At 39.9% G+C, this 27,745-nt stretch overlaps 1 protein-coding gene across 1 annotated transcript; it reads left to right on the plus strand.

The window, feature by feature from the left end:
- Positions 1–1,070: 1,070 nt before the first annotated feature.
- On the plus strand, positions 1,071–27,745 carry SOST (sclerostin). The gene is made up of 2 exons (XM_069751859.1): positions 1,071–1,399; positions 24,888–27,745. The coding sequence occupies exons 1-2, from the start codon at positions 1,177–1,179 to the stop codon at positions 25,304–25,306; spliced, it is 642 nt and encodes a 213-aa protein (XP_069607960.1). The 5' UTR covers positions 1,071–1,176; the 3' UTR covers positions 25,307–27,745.

A 27,745-nucleotide genomic window follows, 5' to 3' on the forward strand; every position in this document is an offset into this window, starting at 1 on the left:
GGTAAAAGTGAGGGGTGCGGGGACAGGAGAACGGACGACGGCCGTTTCGCACAAATGTGCTTCCACGGGTCCAGGTGCTATATTTTTATCTATCTCTCTATTACCTATACTTTTATCTATCTATCTATCTATCTATCTATCTATCTATCTATCTATCTATCTTGTATCTTTGCCTAAACCATTGAATCATATTTAGTTTTTAGGAACACATTTTTTGAAAGGTGAGAAGTAATGGTACCTAAAATGAAGCAAGGCAAAGGATATTACCAAACAGTGTCAAATATTAATATACAATGTCCAAACAATACTGGAATATAGTAGCATCATAATATTGTTGTACACTGACCACATATAGTACTACATTGATTATTTTCATTGTGCTACATTTCTTGCCAAATTTGTTTGTTTTTTCATGTGCACAACATTTATCATCATTTTATGCATGTTTTTCTTTCATTTCTTTCTTCTCTACTGATTTTGTATAGTCTCAATGGCCATGGCTTGGATGGAGAACATTTTTTGTTTAGTTAATAGTTAAACAATAGCTTAAAGTAAGTCCAGCTAAAGGTTGGCTAAAAATGACTTTTATCCAATTCATTTAGTCCAATCTCGATTTGTACCAAAGCATGTGTTAATTGTGGGCCACAGTAACCGAATAACAATGCATAGCCGAAAAGCCGAAATGAATATTATAGCTGGTCAAGTTTGCGACATGGTGCCGATAAATTGGCCGAATGTTCACCTGTGCTGCCATCTCTCCGATTAGTTCGCCTTCTATGATTGATCAATAGTTTGGGGCAGAATAGGTTTCTGTCAAATCTCTTTTCCCCCTCCATTACCTTTTTGATCATTCTGCAATGCAATAGATTACACACAAGTGGATTTGTGAATGTGACAACGTTCTAGGTTGCTATGAAAGCAGATACTTTGGCTACCTAAACTGTGAGAAGGGAGGGGGGACAGAAAGGGATAAAGTAGTTAGTGTGGCCGGATAAGCAGACCACACCTCCCTTGTAAAACACTTCTTTAGCATGAATGAAGCCGGGATTAAGTCCTTCCTATCCCTCTCGTCATTGGCTGAGCCGGCTGAGGAAAAAGATTTAAAAAAGGAGAATAATTAGTGTCTGAGTAACATAAAGCTGTGACTGAGCTGGAAGAAGCATCAGAGGCAGCACCATGTACTGTGCCTTGGCTGTACACTGCGCCCTTCTGCTGATCCACACTGTCCTAGATCCTGTGCTGGGATGGCCATCACTCAAAAATGACGCCACTGAGATCATTCCGGGCAACATCGAAAATACGGAGGTAGTCGTAGAAGCCACCATCACCAGCGACAATTACACTCTGAACCAAGCTAAACACGGGGGGCGATACCTGCACCAATCCACAGACCCAACAGGTAACTACACAAGTTACAAACTTTTCACATATTGCTTCCGGCACACATGTAGCAGAGCTGAGATCGTTCATTATAGCAAAACTGAGTTTGTGAGTTGTCATTTACCACATTTAATGATGAGGAAAAATATGGAAAAAGTATTTTGAAGACCAACGCATTACAGTCCCAAAATAGAGAAATTAAGAAATTTAGCTCTGCTACATCCGTACTGCAGATTAGAAAACAAAGTCATGGTTTTGTGCCGTTATACGAACATTTATAAGAAGGATTATTAAAAGATTAAAGATTAAACGCAATAAATTACAAATGACTAGTAAATGAATTACTAACAACTTTGGGCCGGAATAACTTGTAGTCACAATAAGTAATATTACAAGTCTTTAGCTCTTGTCCCCCAGGTTATACACCTTGTCTGTAGGGGGCGCTCATGTAGCAGTTGTTCTTTGCTTTTACTATGCAGAGCAGTGGATCATCACAGACTTGGCGCACACTGATCTAATTCAGATGGGAGGTAGGACACGATTTATCAAGGTGAAACACTCAGATGGAATTCCCCTTTAACAAGCGTTCATTATGGTCATTCTACAATTATCATTTCCATTTTCTTATTAAGGCCAGGAGTCTGTTGAAAATGTTATTGTGCAATGTGGAAAATGAATATTATATGATGTAATATTGTGTGAGCTAATCGTTTTTACAGAATATCCACAGATGTACTCCATAAGTGCCGAATTAAATAGAATTGTTATGCATGTCAACACCACAATATATTGGGATCAATGTCTCTGTCAGCCCCATAAAAATTTAGAGTCAGAGGTCAGACATGCATACTGCTCTACAAACATTGGGACCCCCTATTTCTCAGGAATGGTTGGGTTTCAATGGTCAGAGCCTTAGCAGTCATACATTTATCACATGCTCTTGAAATCAGTGACATATTGTTTATGGGGCAAACAGTATTCTAGCTGTGTTACTTATGAGGTCCTATAGAACCAGATTTAGGGTTCTATGAAAAACATTGGTTCTCTCGTACCATGAACATTGCAGGTAAAACCCATATAACCAACACACCTGTATTCTCCATGAGGTTCTACTGCATCACTCTTAGATCATTATGTTGGTTCAGTAGTACCTTTAAAGATGAAGAATTTGTTGGCAAAGCTCTGACTCAATAATGTGGCCATGTTTTGGCTGTGAGAAACTAGGGATTTTCCACTCTACATCCTACCTGAAAGTGTAAGGCGTTTTGCTTTCTCTGTCATTTTTCATCTAGAAGGGTCTGCATGGACCTGATCATCGCATGAATGTACATTGGAGGTTATTGCATGACCAGCTTAATGTGGGAGATCTATTAATCTTCATAAACACTGGCAGGTGGAATCTGATGGAATGACACTAAAATGCCTCATTCCAAGCTGTCAACTAACCACCACAGCATGTCGTTATATAACGTGACCACAGTTTACATGTGGCAGTAAAAGGTTGAGAGAGCATCATATTATGTTCTCCCAAGCTTTTTTGGAATCTCTCTGCACTTATTTCAGAGGTGGTTCTGCTAAAGACCCAAGTAATCTGACTTAGACTGGTTAACAAGGACACGCTGCCTGAAGGATTGCGATCTTTATGATTGATAAGTAGTGCATCCATAGCACTAGTCTATACGGGCAAGTAGATCAGAGAAAGTTGAATAAAACAATACTTGATATCTGCGATCCAATGTCTTATTTCAGAAAAATCCACAATTTTTGTAATTTTAAGATCTATGGGCCGGACACAGATCATCCAGAGAATCTGCCTCTGTACATATCGCTTTAAAAACACAATTTTTGAATTTTTAATAATAGTCTTAAAGGGGCAAATTTATTTGGTTTATATTTATTTGTTTCCATTAGTTACTTTTCAATGTTGTTTTTCCATATTGCTGTACATCTACTTTTGCTAAGAGAAAATGTGCTCCATCCAAGATCTATTGCATCAGTGATAAATATTAGATTTGTTAGGGCCAGAGTATGAGTGTGGGGAACCAAAGTGACAGCCTGACCAGGACAAACAAACTTCTCCTTATCAGGACCTCCATAATGGTTGATCATTAATAATAGTCCTCACTTTATTTTTAGGCTTCATTGTCCCAAACATTATCACTTGTAGGATGGATGTCTCTTGCTGTATGAAGGTAGCAGGTGTCCCCTGGGTCATACATTCTCACAGAGGAGATGGCATGAAAAGCCCAAGCCTAATTATCATAGAGCATCTTCTGACCTAGATATGACTGTTAGATAATCTTTTAGAAGTTTACACAATGGCTGGTAAGACTACCTCTTTGCTGGGTAATAAAGGTGTTTCACCAGGTGACAAATGTAAATGTTCTAATCCCTTTAATTATTCTATGGTAAATAAGCAAATGTTTGTCATGTCCTGGAATGCCACTGTTTGTCTGTGATCATAGGTTATCATACCTAATGTATGTCACACCTGGCAGCAAAGGGGTTAAATACCATATTAGAGTAATGACTTCTGGTTATTTGGATTGTCTGAGGATGTGAGAGTTTTGTGTAATAATATAGATAATGGAAGCTCATTCATCACTTGAGTCTATTGTGTACCTAAACATTAACACTTATCTCTAAGGTCCACTCTCCACTCTCCACTCTCCAGCCTCCAGTAGTGACAAGGACCAGAAGTGGCTAGTTTTATTGGCACATAAAAATTACATTGTGTAGGTATCACATTGTAAAAAGGCAACCTAGCACATTACATAAGAGAAAACTCAGGTCTGACTTCAACTGACATCATTAGAGTGTAGGCTCTCAGTACATTCTATATATAGTGGGGAAAAAGTATTTAGTCAGCCACCAATTGTGCAAGTTCTCGCACTTAAAAAGATGAGAGAGGCCTGTAATTGACATCATAGGTAGACCAAAACTATGAGGGTATGTGCACACGTTCAGGTTTTTTCGCGTTTTTTTTCGCGATAAAACCACATTAGAAACCGCAGACATATGCATCCTATCATTTAGAATGCATTCTGCAATTATTGTGCACATGATGCGTTTTTTTCCCGAGAAAAAAACACATCGCGGTAAAAAAAGCAGCATGTTCATTAATTTTGCGTTTTTTTCACGTTTTTCCCGCTATTCTATGCATTTGGAAAAAACACAAAAAAACGCATAAAAAACTAGCAAAAAACAAGTAAAAAAAAGCGAAAAAAACGCATGCAGATTTCTGGCAGAAATGTCCGGTTTTTGTCAGGAAAATTTCTGCCAGAAATCCTGACGTGTGCACATACCCTGAGAGCCAAAATGAGAATTCAAATCCGGAAATCACCTTGTCTGATTTGGCAAGATTTATTTTCCAAATTATTTTGGAAAATAAGTATTTGGTCATTAACCAAAGTTCATCTCAATATTTTGTTATATATCCTTTGTTGGCAATGACAGAGGTCAAATGTTTTCTGTCTTCGCAAGGTTGGCACACACTGTTGGTGGTATGTTGGCCCATTCCTCCATGCAGATCTCTTCTAGAGCAATGATGTTTTGGGCCTGTTGCTGGGCAACATGGATTTTCAACTTCCTCCAAAGGTTTTCTATGGGGCTGAGATCTGGAGACTGGCTAGGCCACTTCAGGACCTTCATATGCTTCTTATGAAGCCACTCCTTCGTTGCCCTGCCAGTGTGCTTGGGATCATTATCATGCTGAAAGACCCATCCACATTTCATCTTCAATGCCCTTGCTGATGGAAGGAGGTTTGCACTCAAAACTTCACGATACATAGCCCCATTCATTCTTTCATGTACACAGATCAGTCATCCTAGTCCCTTTGCAGAGAAACAGCCCCAAAGCATGATGTTACCACCCCTATGCTTCACAGTAGGTATGGTATTCTTTGGATGCAACTCTGCATTCTGTCTCCTCCAAACACGACGATTTTTGTTTCTACCAAACAGTTCTACTTTGGTTTCATCAGACCATATGACACTCTCCCAATACTCTTCTGGATAATCCAAATGCTCTCTAACAAACTTCAGACCGGCCCGTACATGTACTGGCTTAAGCAGTGGGGCACGTCTGGCACTGCAGCATCTGAGTCCCTGGCGGTGAAGTATGTTACTGATGGTAGCATTTGTTACGGTGGTCTCAGCTCTATGCAGGTTATTCACTAGCTCCCCCTGTGTGGTACTGGGATTTTTGCTCACCGTTCTTATGATCATTTTGACCCCACAGGGTGAGATCTTGCGTGGAGCCCCAGATCGAGGGAGACTATCAGCGTTCTTGTAGGTCTTCCATTTTCTTATTATTGCTCCCACAGTCGATTTCATCACACCAAGCTGCTTGCCTATTGCAGAATCAGTCTTCCCAGTTGGTGCAGGGCTATAATTTTGTTTCTGGTGTCCTTCGGCAGCTCTTTGGTCTTCACAATAGTGGAGTTTGGAGTCAGACTGTTTGAGGTTGTGGACAGGTGTCTTTTATACTGATAACACGTTTAAACAGGTGCCACTGCTGCAGGAAATGAGTGGCGTACAGAAGAGCCTCTTAATGAAGAAGTTACAAGTCTGTGAGAGTCTTGCATGTTTTTAGGTGACCAAATACTTATTTTCCAACATAATTTGCAAAATAAATCATGCCAAATCAGATAAGGTGATTTTCTGGATTTGTTTTCTCATTTTGACTCTCAGAGTTGTGGTCTACCTATGATGTCAATTACAGGCCTCTCTCATCTTTTCAAGTGGGCGAACTTCCACAATTGGTGGTTGACTAAATACTTTTTTTCCCCATTGTATGATAGGAAGTAGTCGCTTATTCTCAGAAGTAAAAGAAAGAGATCAACAAAGGACCCAGATTATAAACCCTTTTATAGTTTTGATCCTAAAAGCATTTTGATCACGTGGTAGCAATAAGGCGTATGGAATGGCAAAACTCTTGTGAGCATAGTATGGGTATTTTGCTCCTTCTCTATGGTTAGAAGAAGTCCATAGCATTGGAGTTTCAAAAAGTTACAAAAAAATTTCAATTCGCAGAGTTTTTTCAAGCCATGAGCAACAGAAGACTTCTTTTTTCCTATGGTTGACCTCTGAATCAGAAGTTCGGTAACTCAAAAGTAGGATATGTGAACCTTATTGTGTAGGAAACTTTGTAAGCACTTTCTCAAGAACCACGCTATAATCCTTACCATTGTCAAAGCGGCAGTGCTCCCTTGTATACACCTCATTTTCAACTACTGTGCAATTAAATGGCTACGACCTACAGGCTTGTACACACTTTTACATCAACTACAGTAGTTATTCTGAAAAGTTTATCATTGTAATGTCACATAGTACATTAATCTTGAGTTGTAAACAGAATGAGGGTTATTCTCCATAAGCAGGGCAACAATTGTATCTGAAGATGGAGTAAGGAAAATTACCTTAGGTTATGCAGACCTTTTCTCCTATGAAAAATGGTAAAGTCCTCTGCAAGATTACGTGGTACCATGAGGTCCCTTGTGCTTGATGAAAATTAATTAGCTATTCTAAGAGCAAACCAATACTGTGACTATCTTGTCAAAATCGAGGCTCCACTTCAGGTTGCCTCCAATTCCAGGATGCCCTGGAGCTTCAAGTTATGTTAATTAAAGAAGCACTCCCATCAAAGTTTTTATCCTCTTACTATATTGCAGTCATCATATGATATAGAAGAGAAGAAAGGGGAAATGGACAACATCTGCACTGCTGAACTCTAAGGGTACCGTCTCACAGTGGCACTTTAGTCGCTACGACGGCACGATCCGTGATGTTCCAGCGATATACTTATGATCTTGCTGTGTGTGACACGCTACTGCGATCAGGGACCCCGCTGAGAATCGTACGTCGTAGCAGATCGTTTGAAACTTTCTTTAGTCGTCAAGTGTCCCGCTGTGGCGGCATGATCGCATTGTGTAACAAAGGTGTGCACGATATTGTATACGATGTGCGCATAGTAACCAATGGCTTCTACATCGCAAACACGTCATGAAATTATCGCTCCAGCGTCATGCATTGCGAAGTGTGACCGCAGTCTACGACGCTGGAGCGATAATGGAGCGATGCTGGAGCGTCACGGATCGTGCCGTCGTAGCGACCAAAGTGCCACTGTGAGACGGTACCCTTAAGAAGGATCAATAAAATGAAGATCGTTTATTGTCATCGCATTTCAAAGTCAAACTGACTCCATCCTCAGGTAAATCACATGTAATCACATTATATAGCACTGTGTACTTACAATTGCTCATTTTGTCTTTCTACCCAGTTAATTCTTCCCTTTTCTCTGCTTTATATAGAAACAGGAAGGCTATTTTTCCTGCATGAGTCATCCCCCTTTTCCACTCCTGACCCAGTTGCTCCCTTCTAATCCCTGCCAGGGACTTTGGCAGCAACACATGACTCATTCAGTGAAAATTGACCTCCTATTTCTAGATAGAGCTTAGAAGGATTCAGCTAGTCAGTTTTTATTCATGTGATGTCATAGACCTAATGTAAAAGATAATAATTAGCTGGGTAGAAAGACAAAATGAGCAATTGTAGGTACACATATTAAGAGAATAACAAATTTGATGATAGTGCTTTCTTAATATCATAGTCATCAATTTATATAAAGATATTCTCGGTTTTCACCTATATAAATAGCTTTTGTGTATAAATTCAAGTATATCAGCATAACCCCAATATGCTTCACTGGTCATCGCAAATGGTGTGTCCATCAAAAGTGCTTTTTTGGGATAAATCTAATAGAAAATATAAATATTTGCAGTTGATTCCTGAATGAAACGTCATCCTGAACGTCTGTGAAATTGGTGTTTACACGTCAGAAGAGCGATATGGTGGCATTTGACTTTCGACTCTGTAGACAGAATGTGGATGCACATAATCTAATATGCAGAGTTAACTCTTTGTTGTATTCTACTGTGTTTGAGCGCAGAATACAAGTTCTTTTTATACTAGCAGTGATATCATTCTCAGCATAAGAATGCTTTCAACACCCACACAAGAAATGATTGAATGGATTTTTCACATACTGCAGTAGAGTTTGCATTCTGCTTTTAATTAATTTCAACCAAGGCAATCCATTTAAAGGCTGCCAATTAAATGGAACAGCTCTTTCATGTCCATTGGTGGTATGTAGAAGTACAATGAGAGCAAGGGGCCATGCTGTGAAGATTTTACATTGACAAACTACTGACAGCTACCAAAGAGAAGAAGGAACCCAGGGGTTATCATAACTGGTGACCTCAAAGAGGGCAAACATTGTGACAAAGCGGCAGGGGTTGTGGGTACAACATTGGCGTGCATGCTTTGCAGCCTACTTTGCTTCTCAAGAGCCAGAGTGCACTAATGCGTTCACTTGTTAACAGTGGATTTACCCTGGGAAAAATGTGTTTAGCATAAAATAGTCATTCAATTCAGTAATTTTCGTGATACATAAATCTACATACTGCATATGTTCTATTCACTGTTGATTGTCTAAGGAAACGTCATGAGAAAATAACCTACTGTTTAAATACATTTTTTATGCTAAATGTATTTTTAAATTCTTTTGGAAAGTTTTGGTTATTCATCTCAAGATTAAAAATAGCAATCTTGACATTTTCATACTGGCTACTAAGACTTCTTTTACACTTGCAGTGTATTTTGCGGCCCGTTTTTGCAGATCGGCATTTTTCTGGTTTGGAATAGGTCCATCTCGTGTCTGTGCAGGCCTTCGAAGTGATAAACAGGAAGTACATGGGAGTGTCCTAGTAAAAATATGGCGCTCCGCAAATGCGGTCTTCATGGTGTACCACAAAGTCAACACACTGGGCAAGCTTCCGTTGTTTTTGCGGCCCCATTAACCCCTATCTGACCTCGGACGGGATAGTACGTCCAAGGTCAGATCCCCTGCTTTGATGCAGGGCTCCGCGGTGAGCCCGCATCAAAGCCGGGACATGTCAGCTGTTTTGAACAGTAGGCAATGCGTCTCCATTGTAACCATAGAGGTCCTAAAGACCTCTATGGTTACTGATGACCGGTGGCTGTGAGCGCCACCCTGTGGTCGGCGCTCACAGCACACCTCCATTTCTGCTACATAGCAGCGATCAGCAGATCGCTGCTATGCAGCAGAGCCGATCGCGTTGTGCCTGCTCCATGGAGGCTATTGAAGCATGGCAAAAGTAAAAAAAAAAAAGTTAAAAAAAATGTGAAAAAAATAAAAAAAATATAAAAGTTTAAATCACCCCCCTTTCGCCCCAATCAAAATAAATCAATAAAAAAAAATCAAATCTACACATATTTGGTATCGCCGCGCTCAGAATCGCCCGATCTATCAATTAAAAAAAAGCATTAACCTGATCGCTAAACGGCGTAGTGAGAAAAAAATTAGAAACGCCAGAATTACATTTTTTAGGTCGCCGCGACATTGCATTAAAATGCAATAACGGGCGATCAAAAGAACGTATCTGCACCAAAATGCTATCATTAAAAACGTCATCTCGGCACGCAAAAAATAAGCCCTCAACCGACCCCAGATCACGAAAAAAGGAGACACTACGAGTATCGGAAAATGGCGCAATTTTTATTTTTTATTTTTTTAGCAAAGTTTGGAATTTTTTTTCACCACTTAGATAAAAAATAACCTAGTCATGTCAGGTGTTTATGAACTCGTACTGACCTGGAGAATCATAATGGCAGGTCAGTTTTAGCATTTAGTGAACCTAGCAAAAAAGCCAAACAAAAAACAAGTGTGGGATTGCACTTTTTTTGCAATTTCACCGCACTTGGAATTTTTTCCCCATTTTCTAGTACACGACATGCTAAAACCAATGATGTCGTTCAAAAGTACAACTCGTCCCGCAAAAAATAAGCCCTCACATGGCCAAATTCACGGAAAAATAAAAAAGTTATGGCTCTGGGAAGGAGGGGAGTGAAAAACGAACACGGAAAAATGAAAAATCCCAAGGTCATGAAGGGGTTAATTTCAATGGGGGCTGTGTCCATAAGCCGTGAAAAATATCGAGCAGACTCGATATTTTTCACGGCCATAAATATGGCCCTCACGATCAAATGGCAAAAATCCGACGATTTTTTTATGGCCCGTTTTTTCGGCCCCATAGAAATCTATTGGGGCCTGAAAAAACCAGCCTGCAAAAACATGGCAAGTGTAAAAGAAGCCTAAGACTAATTCTAGATCCATGCGTCCTGTTTTTTTTAGAGTTCCACATGCATATTAGCAGCAATAGACTTAGACCCTATCTTTTGTATAGAAGCTCTGTCCTTGTAGTTCTGCCTGTCGTGATACTGAGACTGTTGAAAAGTCTTCTGTGAAAAACAAGAGCAAAGAATCTAAAATTAGCTCCAATGGTCAGTGTGAAAATTGATAAATTGCTATTTTTAAAATAAGTCATCATATGAAAGATAAAATAATAGTTGAATACATTTAACATAAAAATAGATTTTTAGTTAATGTAATCAATAGGTCATTTTCTAATGGCACATTCGCTTTAAAGGAAGCGTTCCAAATCTGATATTTTAGATTAAGCAATATATTATTACTAGTGATGAGCGAGTGTACCCATTGCTCAGGTTTTCCCGAGCACGCTCGGATGACCTCCGAGTATTTGTTAGTGTTCGCAGATTTAGTTTTCATCACGGCAGCTGAATGATTTACAGCTACTAGCCAGGCTGAGTACATGTGGGGGTTGCCTGGTTGCTAGGTAATCCCCACATGTAATCAAGCTGGCTAATAGCTGTAAATCATGCTGCTAAGGCGATGAAAACTAAATCTCCGAGCAGTCATAAATACTCGGAGACCACCCGAGCGTGCTCGGGAAAACCCGAGCAACGCATACACTCGCTCATCACTAATTATTACAGATTGTGGGCGACGTGTAAAGGATATTCTGTAGCAAATGTAGGGGATTGGGATTGATTTGTAGAGTTACAAAGGTTTACAAAATTCTTCCATTTCCATTGATACCTGTTTGTATCCTTCTCTGTTTAGACACCGTGTAATTATTTAAGGTTGTGTCCTCATGATCATAATTCAGCTAAAGAAATCTGCAAACAGTCCAAACATTGAAGAGATATAGATACCTATGATGCTTTGTTCTCCCTGGATGACAACATGATCATTTTTTATGCCTTTACAACTTATCATATGCTTGAAGGATGGCGACATTAAAATCAGAAAGGCAAACCTTTTATTAGAATTGTGTACAAGTGTCTATCAATAGTCTTTGACCCCAACAGCAGATGTTGAGGAGCAGAAGGATTAAGTTCCTTATGTCCCACGGGTTAAGGCAAGAATAATTGCTTATGGTAAAATCAGGGTAGTTACTGGAGGCCGAGACCTAGCTCATTTATACATCAAGATTCATGTATGTTTGATACATATAATTTGACATGTTACAGTTGGTTGTCCTAAAAAATATAAAATCTGTAGTCTAGGATGTAGGGCTCCCTTGTGCAATTCTGGACTCGTGAGGCTGTCTCAGTACTGGTTAAGGAGATTGAACTGGAGTCAAAATGAAAGTCTTTCATCCAAAGCAAAGAGACTGAAAGTAGCTTTCCCTCAGAGGGCAGAAAGCTACCTCTAGGAGAAGGTTTTCTTTCTGGAGGTGTGCTAGAGAGATATGAAAGCAATTCTGGCAGTGGTGCTATAATAGCTGTATTATAAAAATTTTAAATGTTAATTTATTTCAGTTCTTCAATACAAAAAGTGAAACTCATATATTATATAAATTCATTACAAACAGAGTGATCTATTTGAAGTGTTTATTTCTGTTAATATTGATGATTGAGGATTACAGCCAATGAAAACTCAAAAGTCAGTATCAACGTAAAATTAGAATACTTTATGACACCAGCTTGAAAAATGATTTTAAAATTCCAAATGTTGACCTACTGAAATGTATGTTCAGTAAATGCACTCAATACTTGGTTGGGGTTCCTTTTGCATTAATTACTGTGTAACAAGGTGGCATGGGGTTGTAGTCGGGGGTGAGTCACAGTCAGTGAACACCCCGGCACCTTGCACGTGAAAAGGCACGTTACATCCCAGTCTTTTGGTACAGTCAGTTACCTTCAGCACACGTTCACTTCTGTTGCAGGGGATGAGGTCTCAGAACACACCACAAGCCAAAGTTCAATTCTAACGGCAAAACTTTACTGAATACGGTGCAAACAAGACAACATTTCCTCCTCTGTCCCTGTGACTTCAGAAGGCTGTACAACACTAGCTCCCATCCTGGTACCGAACCCCTTATTTCTCCTGGGGTTGATCCCGCACAGCCAGTGTCTATCCACGCTGCCCATCAAGCTAAGGAATTTTCTATACCCCAACCGGGGAATCCTCTGTCCTTGCTATGGTGCATGTCCTGCCTTGGCCAACCTGCCTGGGCTCTGCTCTAAGAGCCAGAAGTGCCTCCCCTAAGTCCTTGAGGCTTTGCATCGTCCCCTTTTAACTCCTCCCAACAATTTAACCCTTAGTACTCTATCTCTAAGCTAAAGAATACATTTGCATATACAGTAAAAAGACATTAAGAGAACATCACATAGTAATACCACACGTGACACAATATAAGAAAACCGCACATTACATTTATAAAACATTAGGAAGCCGCATGTAACACATGTGCTCATTATTCCGGAGAGAGAAAGCAATTGAGGATCCTCGCCACCTCCTTACAACTGCATCAATGCAGCGTGGCATGGAGGCGATCAGCCTGTGCCACTTTTGAGGTGTTACGGGAGCCCAGGTTGCTTTGATAGCAGCCTTCAGCTCATCTGCGTTGTTGGGTCTAGTGTCTCTCATCTTCCTCTTGACAATACCCCATGGAGAATCTATGGGGTTAAGGTCAGGCAAGTTTGCTGGCCAATCAAGCACAGTGATACTGTTGTTTTTAAATCAGGTATTGATACTTTAGGCAGTTTGGACAGGTGCCAAGTCCTGCTGGAGATTGAAATTTCCATCTCCAAAAAGCTTGTTGGCAGAGGGAAGCATGAAGTGCTCTAAAATTTCCTGGTAGATGGCTGCCCTGACTTTGGTCTTGATAAAAGACAGGGGACCTACATCAGCAGATGACATGGCTCTCCAAAATATCACTGATTGTGGAAACCTCACACTGAACCTCAAGCAGTTTGGATTGTGTGCCTCTCCACTCTTCCTCCAGGCCTTGTGATTCCATGAAATGCAAAATTTACTTTCATCTGAAAACTACACCTTGGACCACTGAGCAACAGTCCAGTTCTTTTTCTCCTTGGCCAAGGTAAGACACTTCTGGTGTTGACTATTCGTCATGAGTGGCTTGACACAAGGAATGCAGCACTTATAGCCCATGTCCTGGATACTGCTGTGTGTGTAGTGGCTCTTGAAGAAATTACTCCAGCAGCAGTCCACTCCTTGTGAATCTCCCCAAAATTTTTGAATGGCCTTTTCTTAACAATCCTTTCAAGGCTGCAGTTATTCTGGCAGCTTGTGCACCTTTTTCTTTCCTCTCAACTTTCCATTAATATGCTTGGATACAGCACTCTGAACAGCCAGCTTCTTTAGCAATGACCTTTTGTGGCTTACCCTCCTTGTGAAGTGTGTCAATGACTGCCTTCTGGACATCTGTCAAGTCAGCAGTCTTATCCATGATTGTGGAGCCTACTTAAACAGACTAAGGGACCTTTTTTAAATTTTGTAGGAAGCCTTTGTAGGCTTTTTTTGTTAATTATTCTAATTTACTGAGATAATGACTTTTGGGTTTTCATTGGCTGTAAGGCTAGTTTCACACTAGTGTTCGGCAGGGCTGCGGATGAATGCCTTCTTCCTAAGTGAAGCCCGCCCACTGCTGCACCTCTTCCTTCAGGTCATCCCAAGTCTGCATGCGTCCGGCGTACCCTATGTTTAACATTGGGTACGCAGGCCATACAGATGTAAGTGGATGCCTCCGCATGCATCATCTTGACGCTGCACTGACCTGCGTCAAATGCAACATGTTGCATTTTATTGCAGTTGGTGCAGCTTCAAAACTACGCATGCGGTGGCATCCACATACATCCGCATGGCCTGCGTACTCAATGTTAAAGATAGGGTACGCAGGATGCATGCAGGTGTAGGCGAGGCTGAAGGAAGAGGCGCAGCAGTTAGTGGGGCTTCACAGAGGTAGAAGGCTTGCATCCGCAGCCCTGCCGAACACTAGAGTGAAGCTAGCCTCAGCCATAATCATTAACATTACCAGGAATAAACACTAGAAATAGATCATTCTGTTTGTAATGACTCAATATAATATATGAGTTTCACTTTTTGTATTGAAGAACTGAAATAAATTTACTTTTTGATGATATTCTAATTCTGTGAGAAGCACCTGTATAGTCAAACTATGTAAATTGACCCTAATAATAACTTTTTGCTACATTCAGATGTAATAACAAATGGAAGGGTGAGGGCTATATCATTATTAAATCTGACAGTGAGCAAAATAAGGAAACATGATCTGTGCAATGCCCCTTGGTTCTGGATAAGAGATTCGGGTTTATGATGTGTAATTTATAAGGTCTTTTACTTCCTCACTCTGACATGCTCGGTTTTGACATAAGCATGTTTGCACCACAAAATCCCAGGTTTCCTTTATCTAAATGTATAAGTCTGTCCTCGAAGAGCGTCGTCTAGTTATAGCTGTAAGAAACTACAATTTTCTTATTTAAATTAGTGTGGAAGTAGGGGATTTGATGTTCTATATGTGATGAAGAATCTAGGTGGAGGGTTGCGGGACACTCCAATACTCTATTTTGATACAGGAAAGATAAATATCTTGGTACCGTGTTAGCCAGTAGATAGAAATGTTTAGAATTGAGAGTCTGCAGTGGTTGATAGTTGATACCTTTTAATGGCTAACTAAAAAGATGGTAACAAATTGCAAGCTTTCGAGACTACATACGTCTCTTCATCAGGCAAAGACTAAAACAAATTCTGAAGAATCACATATTTATGCACAACATAGCACAGAAAAAACATGGATAAGACAGGTGACATGAAGCAGAATTACAATGAGTGATAAACAGTTATATCCATGTGTCTTTTACATCAACTAAGGAACTAAGGAGTTTGCCCCTCAGACCCCCATCACAACAGAACCGGACCCCAATCAGAGGACAATAAAACATTCCTTATCTAAGAACTGGTCCAATATTTATGGACATAACTGTTTATCCCTTGTGGTAATTCTGCTTCATGTCACCTGTCTTATCCATGTTTTTTCTGTTTTTTTTTTTTTTTTTCTGGTGTCTTATGCATAAATATGTGATTCTCCAGAATTTGTTTTAGTCTTTACCTGATGAAGAGACCTGTGTAGTCTCGAAAGCTTGCAATTTGTTACCATCCTTTCAGTTAGCCATTAAAAGGTATCAACCACTGAGGACTCTCAATTCTAAATATTTTTCCAGTGCTCTAGGCACTTATGCAGTGCCCAGTTGCCTGACCTCTCAGTTCAACCCTTCCACCTTATGTACACATTTACATAATACTACATGTGATGGCTACATATACCATACATGCATAAAATGCAGTTCATCATAATAAGTAAGCATTCTGCAGGAATCCATTGTAGAATCCATAGGGTTGACTTCTTGTAAACATCAGTTCTACATCTAGATGGAGCATTTGGTAGTGTTTACTCCAGGACACGTAATAAACCATTTATAAAGTAAAGCCTCTGTTAATGGCCACAAAGCACATTTAAAATGTGCTTTGAAGCATTAGACCATGTAACTCCAGAATTCTAGAAAGCTTGATAAGTTGAATTTGCAAACCCATTAATCTGATGAAGCATTTGGATTAGATGTGATGTCCGTAGGGTGAAAAATATATACTTTAAGAAATGAAACACATTTTTCCAGCTTCCTTTATTAAAATTGGCTTTTTTTATATATGTGTTGATCAGAGAAAAACAGACTTGAAAAATTGAATAAAATTCTATTTTCTCCAGGCACTAAAATGTTATTGGAAATGTATTGTCACGGGGGCTACCGCGACAGACAGGTTCCAGAGAACCGCAGCGCTCTGGGCCTCATTCACACACGATGAAGCTCTTCTCCTGAATTCTGACCTGGCTGTCTTGTGCCAGCAGGGCAGGAGTTAAACCTAGTTGCTGAAGTTGCTGAGAGCTTGGTCTCTCAGCTGAATTGGTTTTTGTAATCTCCTCTCCTATATAGACTCAGTTTTGACTACAACTGTTGTCAGTGATCAGTTCTGCTGCCTGGCTTAAAGTGGGAAGGAGCGTGGTGTTGGAGCTTGGAGGTTTATCTGCTTAGATTGTTGTCTGCTGTTTTGGTTGCATGTTAAACCTGTTTTCCTTCCTAGTTTTTCCCCCCCTCTTCCCTTCTCTGTGTTTCCTCTGTGGCTGTGTGAGCATTTGGTGAGTTTGAGATTTTAGTTACCTTGTCTGCATACCCTGTTTACTTGTCATATTTATACACTGGTGCAGTCCTCCTCCCTGGGGGGAAGAGGGGGCCACTGATAGGGCCTGCACAGGAGACAGGGATACTCTGGCGGCTCAGGCCTCCTAACCATTATAGGTACCTCTGAGATAAGGGAAAGACAGGGCCCCTTTATAGTGGCAGGGACAGGTGCGGGTCCCAGTACGCCGTCCTGCCTTTTTATCGCCATAAACGGCGTGACATGTATTATAGATCTGTACTGTATCAGCATTTCTTTTTCTGCTTTTCTTAGTCTAACATTGGCTAAATAAGGGATGCTTTTACAGAGGATGTATCTTTTACTAGATTGTAGTGGAACTAGGTTAACGAATAAATGTCTGCACTTCCTTTATTATTTAATCTGAGATAAACTGTGCAGAGCTCATATATAAGAACTCCTTTCCTCAGTCAGAGATAGAGCAAAACTACTCTGCGGTGCTGGGGATGAGTGCAATGGTACAGAAAAAGAAAAAAGTGATGATGTGACTTTTAGTAACAGATTTTATTTAGGTTAATGTAAATGACTGAATCATCACTAGTATAGGAAATCTTCATTTTCTTATATTATAGTTAGAAGAAAGACTCCAGGAAAAACAAATGGGGCCTGGGAGTGAAGGATGATACCAGGACTCTATCTTTTGTGGTCTATGAATCACTGTCATGCACTCTGTAGTATGCGTATAACTTCATAATTTTCCCTGGAATGCTCTTGTATATAAAACAATTCATGTTTATTTTGTATCATACTGAGTTTACTTCATGGATACTATTAGGCACCAGGACATCACATCCCCTAATACTGATACCCAATTGAGATTATACTTCCAGATTTTTCCAGCTGTATACCCAAAAGGCATCAGCTCGCAATGTATTTTGGTGAAACTTTTCACCCATAGTTATGCCCTTTTTGTAGACCATGCCCCTCTAAGCCTGATTACAAAACTCTTAATGGATTATTCACACCAAAGCTTTGTCTAATTAAGAAACATCTTGATGTCATGCACTAGAAATCTTCTAAAAATTCAGGTTACCAGTAGGGTTGAGCGAAACAGGTCGGCAATTTTCAGAAGTCGCCGACTTTTGGCAAAGTCGGGTTTCATGAAACCCGACCCGACCCCTGTGTGGGGTCGGCCATGAAGTCCTATTAGGTATATACTCACCCTCGGACGCGCCCTGCTTCTTTCCGGCAGCCTTCCTTCCTAAGAATCAGCCCTTCCAGGACCTTCGGTGACGTCGCGGTGACGTCGCGGCTTGTGATTGGTCGCGCGAGCGGTCACATGGGCGGCCGCGCGACCAATCACAAGCCGCGACGTCACCACGACGTCACCACAAGGTCCTGGAAGGGCTGATTCGAAGGAAGGAAGGTTCCCGGTTAGTACCAGGGCGCGTAAGAGGGTAAGTATAGCGATATTTTTTATTTTAATTCTTTATTTTACACTTAAATATGGATCCCAGGGCCTGAAGGAGAGTTTCCGCTCCTTCAGACCCTGGGAACCATTGGAAACCCAATGCACTGCATTGGGTTTCGAGTTTCGGCCGACCCCGACTTTTTTATAGGATCGGCCGATTTCACTCGACCCGACTTTTGAAAAAGTCGTGTTTCGTGAAACCCGACCCGATCCTATAAAAGTAAAGGTCGCTCAACCCTAGTTACCAGTAGTGATGAGCGAATATACTCGTTACTCGAGACTTCCCGAGTATTTTTTAGTGCTCGGAGATTTAGTTTTCCTCACCTCAGCTGAATGATTTACATCTCTTAGACTGCTTGATTACATGTAGGGATTCCCTAGCAACCACGCAACCCCCACATGTACTTATGCTGGCTAACAGATGTAAATCATTCAGCTGCGGCGATGAAAACTAAAACTCCGAGCACCAAAAAATACTCGGAGGTCACATCTCGAGTAACGAGTATATTCTCTCATCACTAGTTACCAGGAAGTTTCAGGTGGTTTTGGCGATGCATGGGAGCTCCACCAACCCATCCAAGAAGTTGCCCCTATTCCTGGTAGCCTCTTAGATGTTCCTGGGGAGTTGTGACATATGCTGAAATGTGGTTGGGGTGTCCTTCATTCTCTAATAGTCTTTAATGGTTGTATAAAAGAATACAAATGACCGCACGCTCCAACAATAAAAAAATTGCTGATATTCCCTTATTCAAAGCAACTGCATTACTACGAATGGGGGTGGGGCTGAACCTGCCAAAGAGTCACAGATGGGGAAGACAAATGCTATTCCTTTCTCTCAGTTGGTGGCAAAACCAAATTGGAGAGAACCCATTTTGAACTTTGCTATTAGACCCTCTATCTGTTTTGTAGATCATTGATAAACATATCTCCTCTGTGGTGATTAGCATTTGTTCTTGATCTTCAGTGTCTTATAATAAAAAAACTGACAAATTGTATATGGGTGAATTACAAAGTTATGATTATTTAGACATCCAGACTCCTTAACCTGCTAAGTACTTTCATACCTACATTTTTTTACTTCTACGGTGTTAGCATTATGCACATTTTGTGCCTCCTTCAAAGTTCTGAAGAAGTAGGGGAGATATTGCTTGTGAAGTTGGAAACATGCAGTTCCCCTCATTCAAACTAATCAAAGCTTCTATGAAAAAGTTGAGAATTTCTGTAGACAAGAATCTTCTTGTGTTACAATCAATGGTTTTGTTGTCCTAGCTGCAGGGCTCGATACTGAACTACTTTGAAATAAGACAGTGATATGTTAATTTGGAAGTAACGCGAAAATCTACAATTTGTCTCAAATTCATAAATTATTGTAAAAGTATCTTTCAATAAGATTCACTCTTGGAACATGTACACTTGAACTGTAGAAGCTTTTCCAGATGCCAATTCCATTGGCAAAATAGGAAATTAAGCATTGACTTCACTTAAGAACATATCAGCTCTGGATGTTGATGTAAGTAAATTACAGTCAAGCCAGATAATGTTTGTGTGACTTACATTTGATTGTTTTTCTTTTCTTATATGTTGAGTTATTCTAAGATGAATGATCCTTCTGACCTTTGCATTTGATAGTTCTTAGACACATTATTGAACTTTACATTTGCCCAAAGTCTTTTGCTATAGTTCATCCATGTTATGATCAAACTAAATGTTGAGCCTTCAGGAGTTACCAATGTAACACATTGATATTCTTGTTGGAAGAAAGGGATTTGAGGCTTTCAACCGTGTCTGGATAGAAATGCATTATTATGCTATGGTTATGACCTTAGTATTATTTTGGCTTTATAATATCTCTTAAATTCTATCCAATTTGTAACATTGAGGTCACAAGTTAGTTTTTATAATTTTTAAACCCTTAAGCCCCGAGGGTGGTTTGCACGTTAATGACCGGGCCAACTTTTACAATTCTGACCACTGTCCCTTTATGAGGTTATATCTCTGGAACACTTCTACGGATACCGGTGATTCTGACATTGCTTTCTCGAGACATATTGTACTTCATGAGAGTGGTAAAATTTCTTTGATATTACCTGCAATTATTTGTGAAAAAATGGAAATTTGGCAAATATTTTGACAATTTTGCAATTTTCCAACTTTGAATTTTTATGCCCTTAAATCACAGAGATATGCCACACAAAATACTTAATAAGTAACATTTCCCACATGTCTACTTTACATCGGCACAATTTTGGAAACATAATTTTTTTTTTAGGGAGTCATAAGGGTTAAAAGTTGACCAGCAATTTCTCATTTTCACAACACCATTTTTTTTTAGGGACCACATCACATTTGAAGTCATTTTGAGGGGTCTATATGATAGAAAATAACCAAGTGTGACACCATTCTAAAAACTGCACCACTCAAGGTACTCAAAACCACATTCAAGAAGTTTATTAACCCTTCAGATATTTCACAGAAGTTTTTGGAATGTTTAAAAAAAATGAACATTTAATTTTTTTCACAAAAAATATAATTCAGCTCCAATTTGTTTTATTTTACCAAGGGTAACAGGAGAAAATGGACACCAAAAGTTGTTGTACAATTTGTCCTGAGTACCCCGATACCCCATATGTGGGGGTAAACCACTGTTTAGGCGCATGGCAGAGCTTGGAAGGGAAGGAGCGCCATTTGATTTTTCAATGCAAAATTGTCTGGAATTGAGATGGGACGACATGTTGCGTTTGGAGAGCCACTAATGTGCCTAAACATTGAAACCCCCCACCATTTTGGAAAGTAGACCCCATAAGTAATTTATCTAGATGTGTGGTGAGCACTTTGACCCACCAAGTGCTTCACAGAAGTTTATAGTGTAGAGCCGTAAAAATAAAAAAATAATATTTTTTCACAAAAATGAATTTTTCGCCCCAATTTTTTATTTTCCCAAGGTTACCAGAAGAAATTGTACTCCAAATGTTATTGTGCAATTTGTCCTTAGTACGCTGATACCCCATATATGGGGGTAAACCACTGTTTGGATGCATGGCAGAGCTCGGAAAGGAAGGTGCGCCGTTTGACTTTTCAATGCAAAATTGGCTGGAATTGAAATGGGACGCCATGTTGCATTTGGAAAGCCTCTGATGTGCCTAAACATTGAAACCCCCCACAAGAGACACCATTTTGGAAAGTAGACCCCATAAGGATCTTATCTAGATGTGTTGTGAGAGCTTTGAACCCCCAAGTGTTTAACTACAGTTTATAATGCAGATCCGTGAAAATAAAAATTCTTTTTTTTCCACAAAAATTATATTTTAGCCCCCAGTATTGTATTTTTCCAAGGGTAATTGTGCAAGTGATGTCTTGTTTTTTGCTGGACGAGTTGACGTTTTATTGGCAACATTTTCGGGCACGTGACTTTTTTGATCGCTTTTTATTCTGATTTTTGTGAGGCAGTATGACCAAAAACCAGCTATTCATAAATTTCTTTTGGGGGGGCGTTTATACCATTCCGCTTTTTGTAAAATGGATAAAGTAGTTTTATTCTTCGGGTCAGTACGATTACAGCGATACCTCATTTATATCTTTTTTTATGTTTTGGCGCTTTTATACAATAAAAACTATTTTGTAGAAAAAATAATTATTTTTGCATTGCTTTATTCTGAGGACTATCACTTTTTTATTTTTTTGCTGATGACGCTGTATGGAGGCTCGTTTTTTGTGGGACAAGATGTCATTTTCAGCGGTAGCATGGTTTTTTATATCTGTGTTTTTGATCGCATGCTATTCCACTTTTTGTTTGGCAGTATGATAATAAAGCGTTGTTTTTTGCCTCTTTTTTTTACAGTGTTCACTTAAGGGGTTAATAAGTGGGACAGTTTTATAGATCAGATTACGGACGTGGCAATACTACCGTAAATATGTGTACTTTTATTGTTTTTTTTTTTAAATTTAGATAAAGCAATTTATTAATGTATTGGGGACAATATATTTTTTTTAATTTATTTAGGAATTTTGCTTTTACTTTATAACATTGCCCCAGGGGGAGCATCATGTTATAAGGTCAGATCGCTGATCTGACACTTTGCAATGCACTATGTCAGATCAGCGATCTGACGTGCACTGCTCCTGGCTTATGAGCGCCTGCTCTGAGCAGGCGCTTAATAAGCCACCTCCTTGCAGGACCCGGATGCAGCCCTGCGGCCATTTTGGATCCAGGGCCTGCAGGGAGATGGAGGTAGGAGACCCTCGGAGCAATGCGATCACATCGCGTTGCTCCGAGGGCCTCAGGGAAGCACGCAGGGAGCCCCCTCCCTGCACGATTCTTCCCCATGCCCCCGGAATGCTGCAATCTTGCTTGATTGCAGTGTCAGGAGTTAATGTGTCGGGGGCGATCCGTGACCGCTCCTGGGACATAGTGCTGGATGTCAGCTGTGATAGTCAGCTGACACCCGGCTGCAATCGACCGTTCTTCCACCGTGAGTGCGGCCGATCGCTATGACGTACTATCCCGTCACTGAGAATTAAGTCCCGGGTCACCTTGACGGGATAGTATGTCATATGGGATTAAGGGGTTAAAGTTAACCTGTCAGCAGGATTTTGCTAAGTAACCTACATACACTGTCAGTTTGACAGTGTTAAACTGATTAAAAGATAACTGGGGTGAAGAAATTCATCTTGTGGTTCTTGTCTAATTATTCTTAAAGTACCTTCACACATAACGATTTCATTAACGATATCGTTGCAACGTCATGCTTTTTTGTGACGTAGCAACGATCCCGCTAACGATATCTTTATGTGTGACAGCGACCAACGATCAGGCCCCTGCTGGGAGATCATTGGTCGTGGGGAATGATCAGGACCTTTTTTGGTCGCTGATCACCCTGCTGTCATTGCTAGATCGGCGCGTGTGACGCCGATCTATCGACGTGTTCACCTGTAACCAGGGTAAACATCGGGTTACTAAGTGCAGGGCCGTGCTTAGTAACCCAATATTTACCCTGGTTACCATTGTAAAAGTAAAAAAAAAAACACTACATACTTACATTCTGATGTCTGTTACGTCCTACGGTGTCAGCTTCCCTGCACTGTGTCAGCGCCGTCCGGCCGTAAAGCAGAGCACAGCGGTGACATCACCGCTCTGTTTTACGGCGGCGCTTACACAGTGCAGGGAAGCTGACGCCGGGGGACGTGACAGACATCAGAATGTAAGTATGTAGTGTTTTTTTTTTTACTTTTACAATGGTAACCAGGGTAAATATTGGGTTACTAAGCGCGGCTCTGCGCTTAGTAACCCGATGTTACCCTGGTTACCTGGGGACTTCGGCATCGTTGAAGACAGTTTCAACGATGCCGAAGTCGTTCCCCGGATCTTTGGTCGCTGGAGAGAGCTGTCTGTGTGACAACGTTCACGGCCAGGTCGTATTGCTGGTCGTGATCGTTGGTACATCGTTTAGTGTAATGGTACCTTTAGAAGTTTTCAGTTAATGGGATTCTCGTGCTTCTGGGCAGGACTGTAGGCAGAGTCTTATCTTCCTTCTCTAAGCAAGAGAAACAAAAGAAAGACCTGCCCACAGGCCACCCCAATGCACAAACAGTCAGTCTCTATTATGAGGAACATGTTTGTGCTTTGGGCCAGGCCTTTGGTCAGGTCTCACCTTGGTTTCTCTGGCATAGAGCAGGATAGAGCCGGAAGAAAAGACTCTGCTTACAGTCCCGTCCCAAAGCACGAGAATCTCATTAACTGAAAACTTAGAAGTAGAAAGTAGATCTATACAAAAAGACCAGGAGGCTTCATGGCAAACATCAAAGTGAACAACCTTGTTCTAGAGAAGTGTAACTTGCACTTTGGCCCTTTTGTTACCCCATAATTTGTCAATCTTGGAGTTTCTATGTAAAGGGAATCATTAGAAAGAAATAAGTGAGGCCCACCTGAGCTGCTCTCTTTTTGCTCACATATCAATAGAAGCTTCTGGATCTATCGCTTTGAAATAGATACCATTTTGTAAAAGTGGAGATGAAGCTAAGAAGGGGTGCAATGATTAGAGTTGCTCACAGAAGGACAAAAACTCAAAAAACATCAAATAGATACAGCCTTACTAACACCAAGTCAGATTACCAATGTACTAGTAGTATGAAGTAGACCACCATGACAAAGGTGGGAGCAGCATAGGTGCAAAATACTGATGGAGCAACCATTCACTTGATGGAGTAACTCACAATTGATGGGTTTGTGAGTGGTTGCTCCATCACTATTTTGCACTTGTGCAGAAATACGAGTTGCAATCAAGTCCAAAGGCCCTTCTGTACCATAAGAAGATACAAGTAATATAGACGACTTATGGAAGTTGGAAGAACCCGTTTTGCATTGTGGCTCAGGAGCTTCAAGTTACTGCCCTGTGTATATTTGCTTTATTTATTCAATTAGTGTTTTGTTAAAGTAACTCAATTTTAGGACATTTTGGGTTACCAGTGTCTGAGATCATACTATAGTATATAGTATAGTATATGAGTCTACAACATATTTGCTATGTTCCATACACAAATAATACCACTTTGTATAATGGTGATTAATGTGTCACTGATGTAAATTCTCATACTAAACAATCCATACTAAGTATATTTACTTTTCTAATTTTTCTTCAGATCCCTCAGAATTTAGCTGCAGAGAACTACGTTCTGCTCAACATATCACAGATGGTCCATGTCGCAGTCTAAAACCAGTGAAAGAGCTGGTTTGTTCTGGCCAATGTTTGCCATCTCATCTCCTTCCAAATGCTATTGGTCGAGGAAAATGGTGGCGCCAGAGCTCAATGGATTACCGCTGTGTTCCAGCTCACAGTCATTCTCAACGCATTCAACTCATGTGCCCTGACAATGAAGTGCGAACATACAAAATTCGAGTGGTGACTTCATGCCGATGCAAGAGATATACCCGCTTCCACAATCAATCAGAACTAAAAGATTTTGGAAAAGATATAGCGAGGCCTGCAAAGAACAAAAAGCCTCGACTTGCAAGGCTGAGGAGCAAAACAAACCAGCACGAGTTGGAAAATGCATATTAATCACCCAGTGCTAAGGTTGATGCTATTTATATGTTTTGTAAGGATAAGGTGACTGTATGTGTCTTATCTGTGACTCACATACAGGTTCAGTCTGAGGAGTTACTTAAGGAATTTAAGATTAAGGCTGACCTAGTATCTACAGATTAAGTTGAACAGGCCATTTAGCAGTCTTAAAAAGAATGACTGGACTGGAGTAGAGAAGAGAAAATACTCAGTATGTTATTTCTAATATTACATATTATATTCCAGGGCATTCAGTTATGTATATAATGGCAGCCCGCTAGTACGGACGGCTACTATGCAGAGATGAAAAGGGTTGAGAGACTACTGCAAAGTTCTACCATAGGAAATGATGTACATTTTGGAGATTGCATGAAGTGAAAAGGACTTTGAAACTAACTGCTTGTATATGCTTTGTACTATAGCCCAAAGACAAGCGTCCAATTTGCGCCATGAATAAAAGTGTAAATACGCTAGCTGACGCTCTTTATAAAAAAGAAATTTTACCTTAAATGATATCTTTGCTGTATGAAAATGTAATTCATGTCTTCTTTTACATAGAATCAAAAATTCCCTCCCCCCCAATTCCAGCCATCCCTATTCTTGCCATAAAGATACAGATAGAGACATTTAAAGGCACCCGGGTGAGAACAGTATAAGGGTCTTTTGTGCTTTAATTGCAACTCATACATCTCCCCCACCTGACTCTTTAACGCTCAACCAATGATTGTGATGTACAAATTCAAGAAATATTGAACCACTGCCCCACATGTGTTTAGGGGCCATTGGGTATGGACACCCCTGAGTTAGACCCAAATTATTAAAAGTCATCCAGGTGTAATAAAGATCCTTCAAGGGATCGCTGTCATTATCCCTTAATGCCAATGGTTCATAGAAAAATGTAATATGACCTTTCAAAATTTTTAATAAATAATATGGGTCTTAAAGTGGTGCACAAATGGTGCACAACTTTATATGAATTCTTCTTGAATGTGAAACTTAACCCATTACTTGCCAAATTAGCAATTTTCATTTTTTTTTTTAATGACTATTGATGATTTTTAATGATTTGTGTCCTAATGAATCAGAAACATAATTAGCAACATTTTTTCAAGTACGGATTTTTCAGAAAAGGGCGTCCCAATATTCAATTAAAAATGACAATGACATGATTTCCTATTTTGAAAACATTCATTTTACAAACACAACACAAAAAATTGGACCTAATTATAAAAATTATAAAATCTTAGTTGCTAGAAGCTAAAGATTAGGCGTCCCAAAAAAAGGACATTTGTAGATAACGGGTTAAAGGGAACCTGTCACCTCAGAAAACGCTATTAACTTGCAGGGTTAATCTGCAGATAAATATTGTTTCAATACTTCATGGCTATCTTACTGTAAGTTTAGTTCCCAAAAGAAAATTAACTTATTTCCTACCAGGAACCTCCGGTTTTCAGTCAATGAGACATGCATAGAATGGCTCCAGTCACCACTCACAGCACCGCTCACTATAGAGATGGATATAAGCATCTTTGACTGACAGATGCCTGAAAGCCGGTGGCTCCCGGGAAGAAATAATTTAATTTTATCTTGATAGTTGTCATTTCAATATGGCATTTGGAGAGCATTGTAGCACTATTAACCTGCAGATTAACTCTATATTTGGATGTAATTAGTGTTTTACAAGGTGATACAGGAAAGTATATCAACCACAGAGGACTCTCAATTCCAAATATTATTACAAGGTGATAGTAACCCTTTTAAGGACACTTTAAAAAATTAAGAAAATAATTTTATGAAAAAAAACCTCGCGATATTGCCTTTAATATTCTCAGACTATAAACTATTGGTTCATTAATTTTCTATGTACTGGAGAAGTAACACTATGTTGTCTCTTGCCAAGGTGTTTTTAGTAACTTTCAAAAGGCATGTGGCCCATAAAACACTTTTTTGGTCTAGATAACCCCAATGTGCCCTTTTATGATATCCTGCCATTATGGAAAAGGGGTACAATGATCAGGACTCTGCTTTATTGAGCACAGCAGATCCATCTCACCTGCACTGCACATGGACTGTTCCATTTATTGCTGAAAATAGCATGAATCTGTCCTTCGATTGATGATCTGCACATGGTCAGAGGAACCGTACACGTGAAAAGACGTTCTTCAAATTTGATAATGTCTTTTCCAAATTAAAAAAAAAGTGAAATTCTGGATGCTAAATTTATAAAGATCAGTTGCCCTACTTTAAGACCATTCTAAAGTAAATCCCAATCAATCTTATGGCATGTCTACCATTGGTTTAAAAGGTGGAATATATTTATTTCTGTTATTTATTAATGTATACATATTGTACTGTAAAGAAAGAAACTGAATATTGCCTTAACATATTTTAATACTGCAGATATTTTGATTTATTTTCAATAAACCGTTGATTATG

The sequence above is a fragment of the Ranitomeya imitator genome, chromosome 2 (assembly GCF_032444005.1).
Source record: "Ranitomeya imitator isolate aRanImi1 chromosome 2, aRanImi1.pri, whole genome shotgun sequence".
Lineage (NCBI taxonomy): Eukaryota > Metazoa > Chordata > Amphibia > Anura > Dendrobatidae > Ranitomeya > Ranitomeya imitator.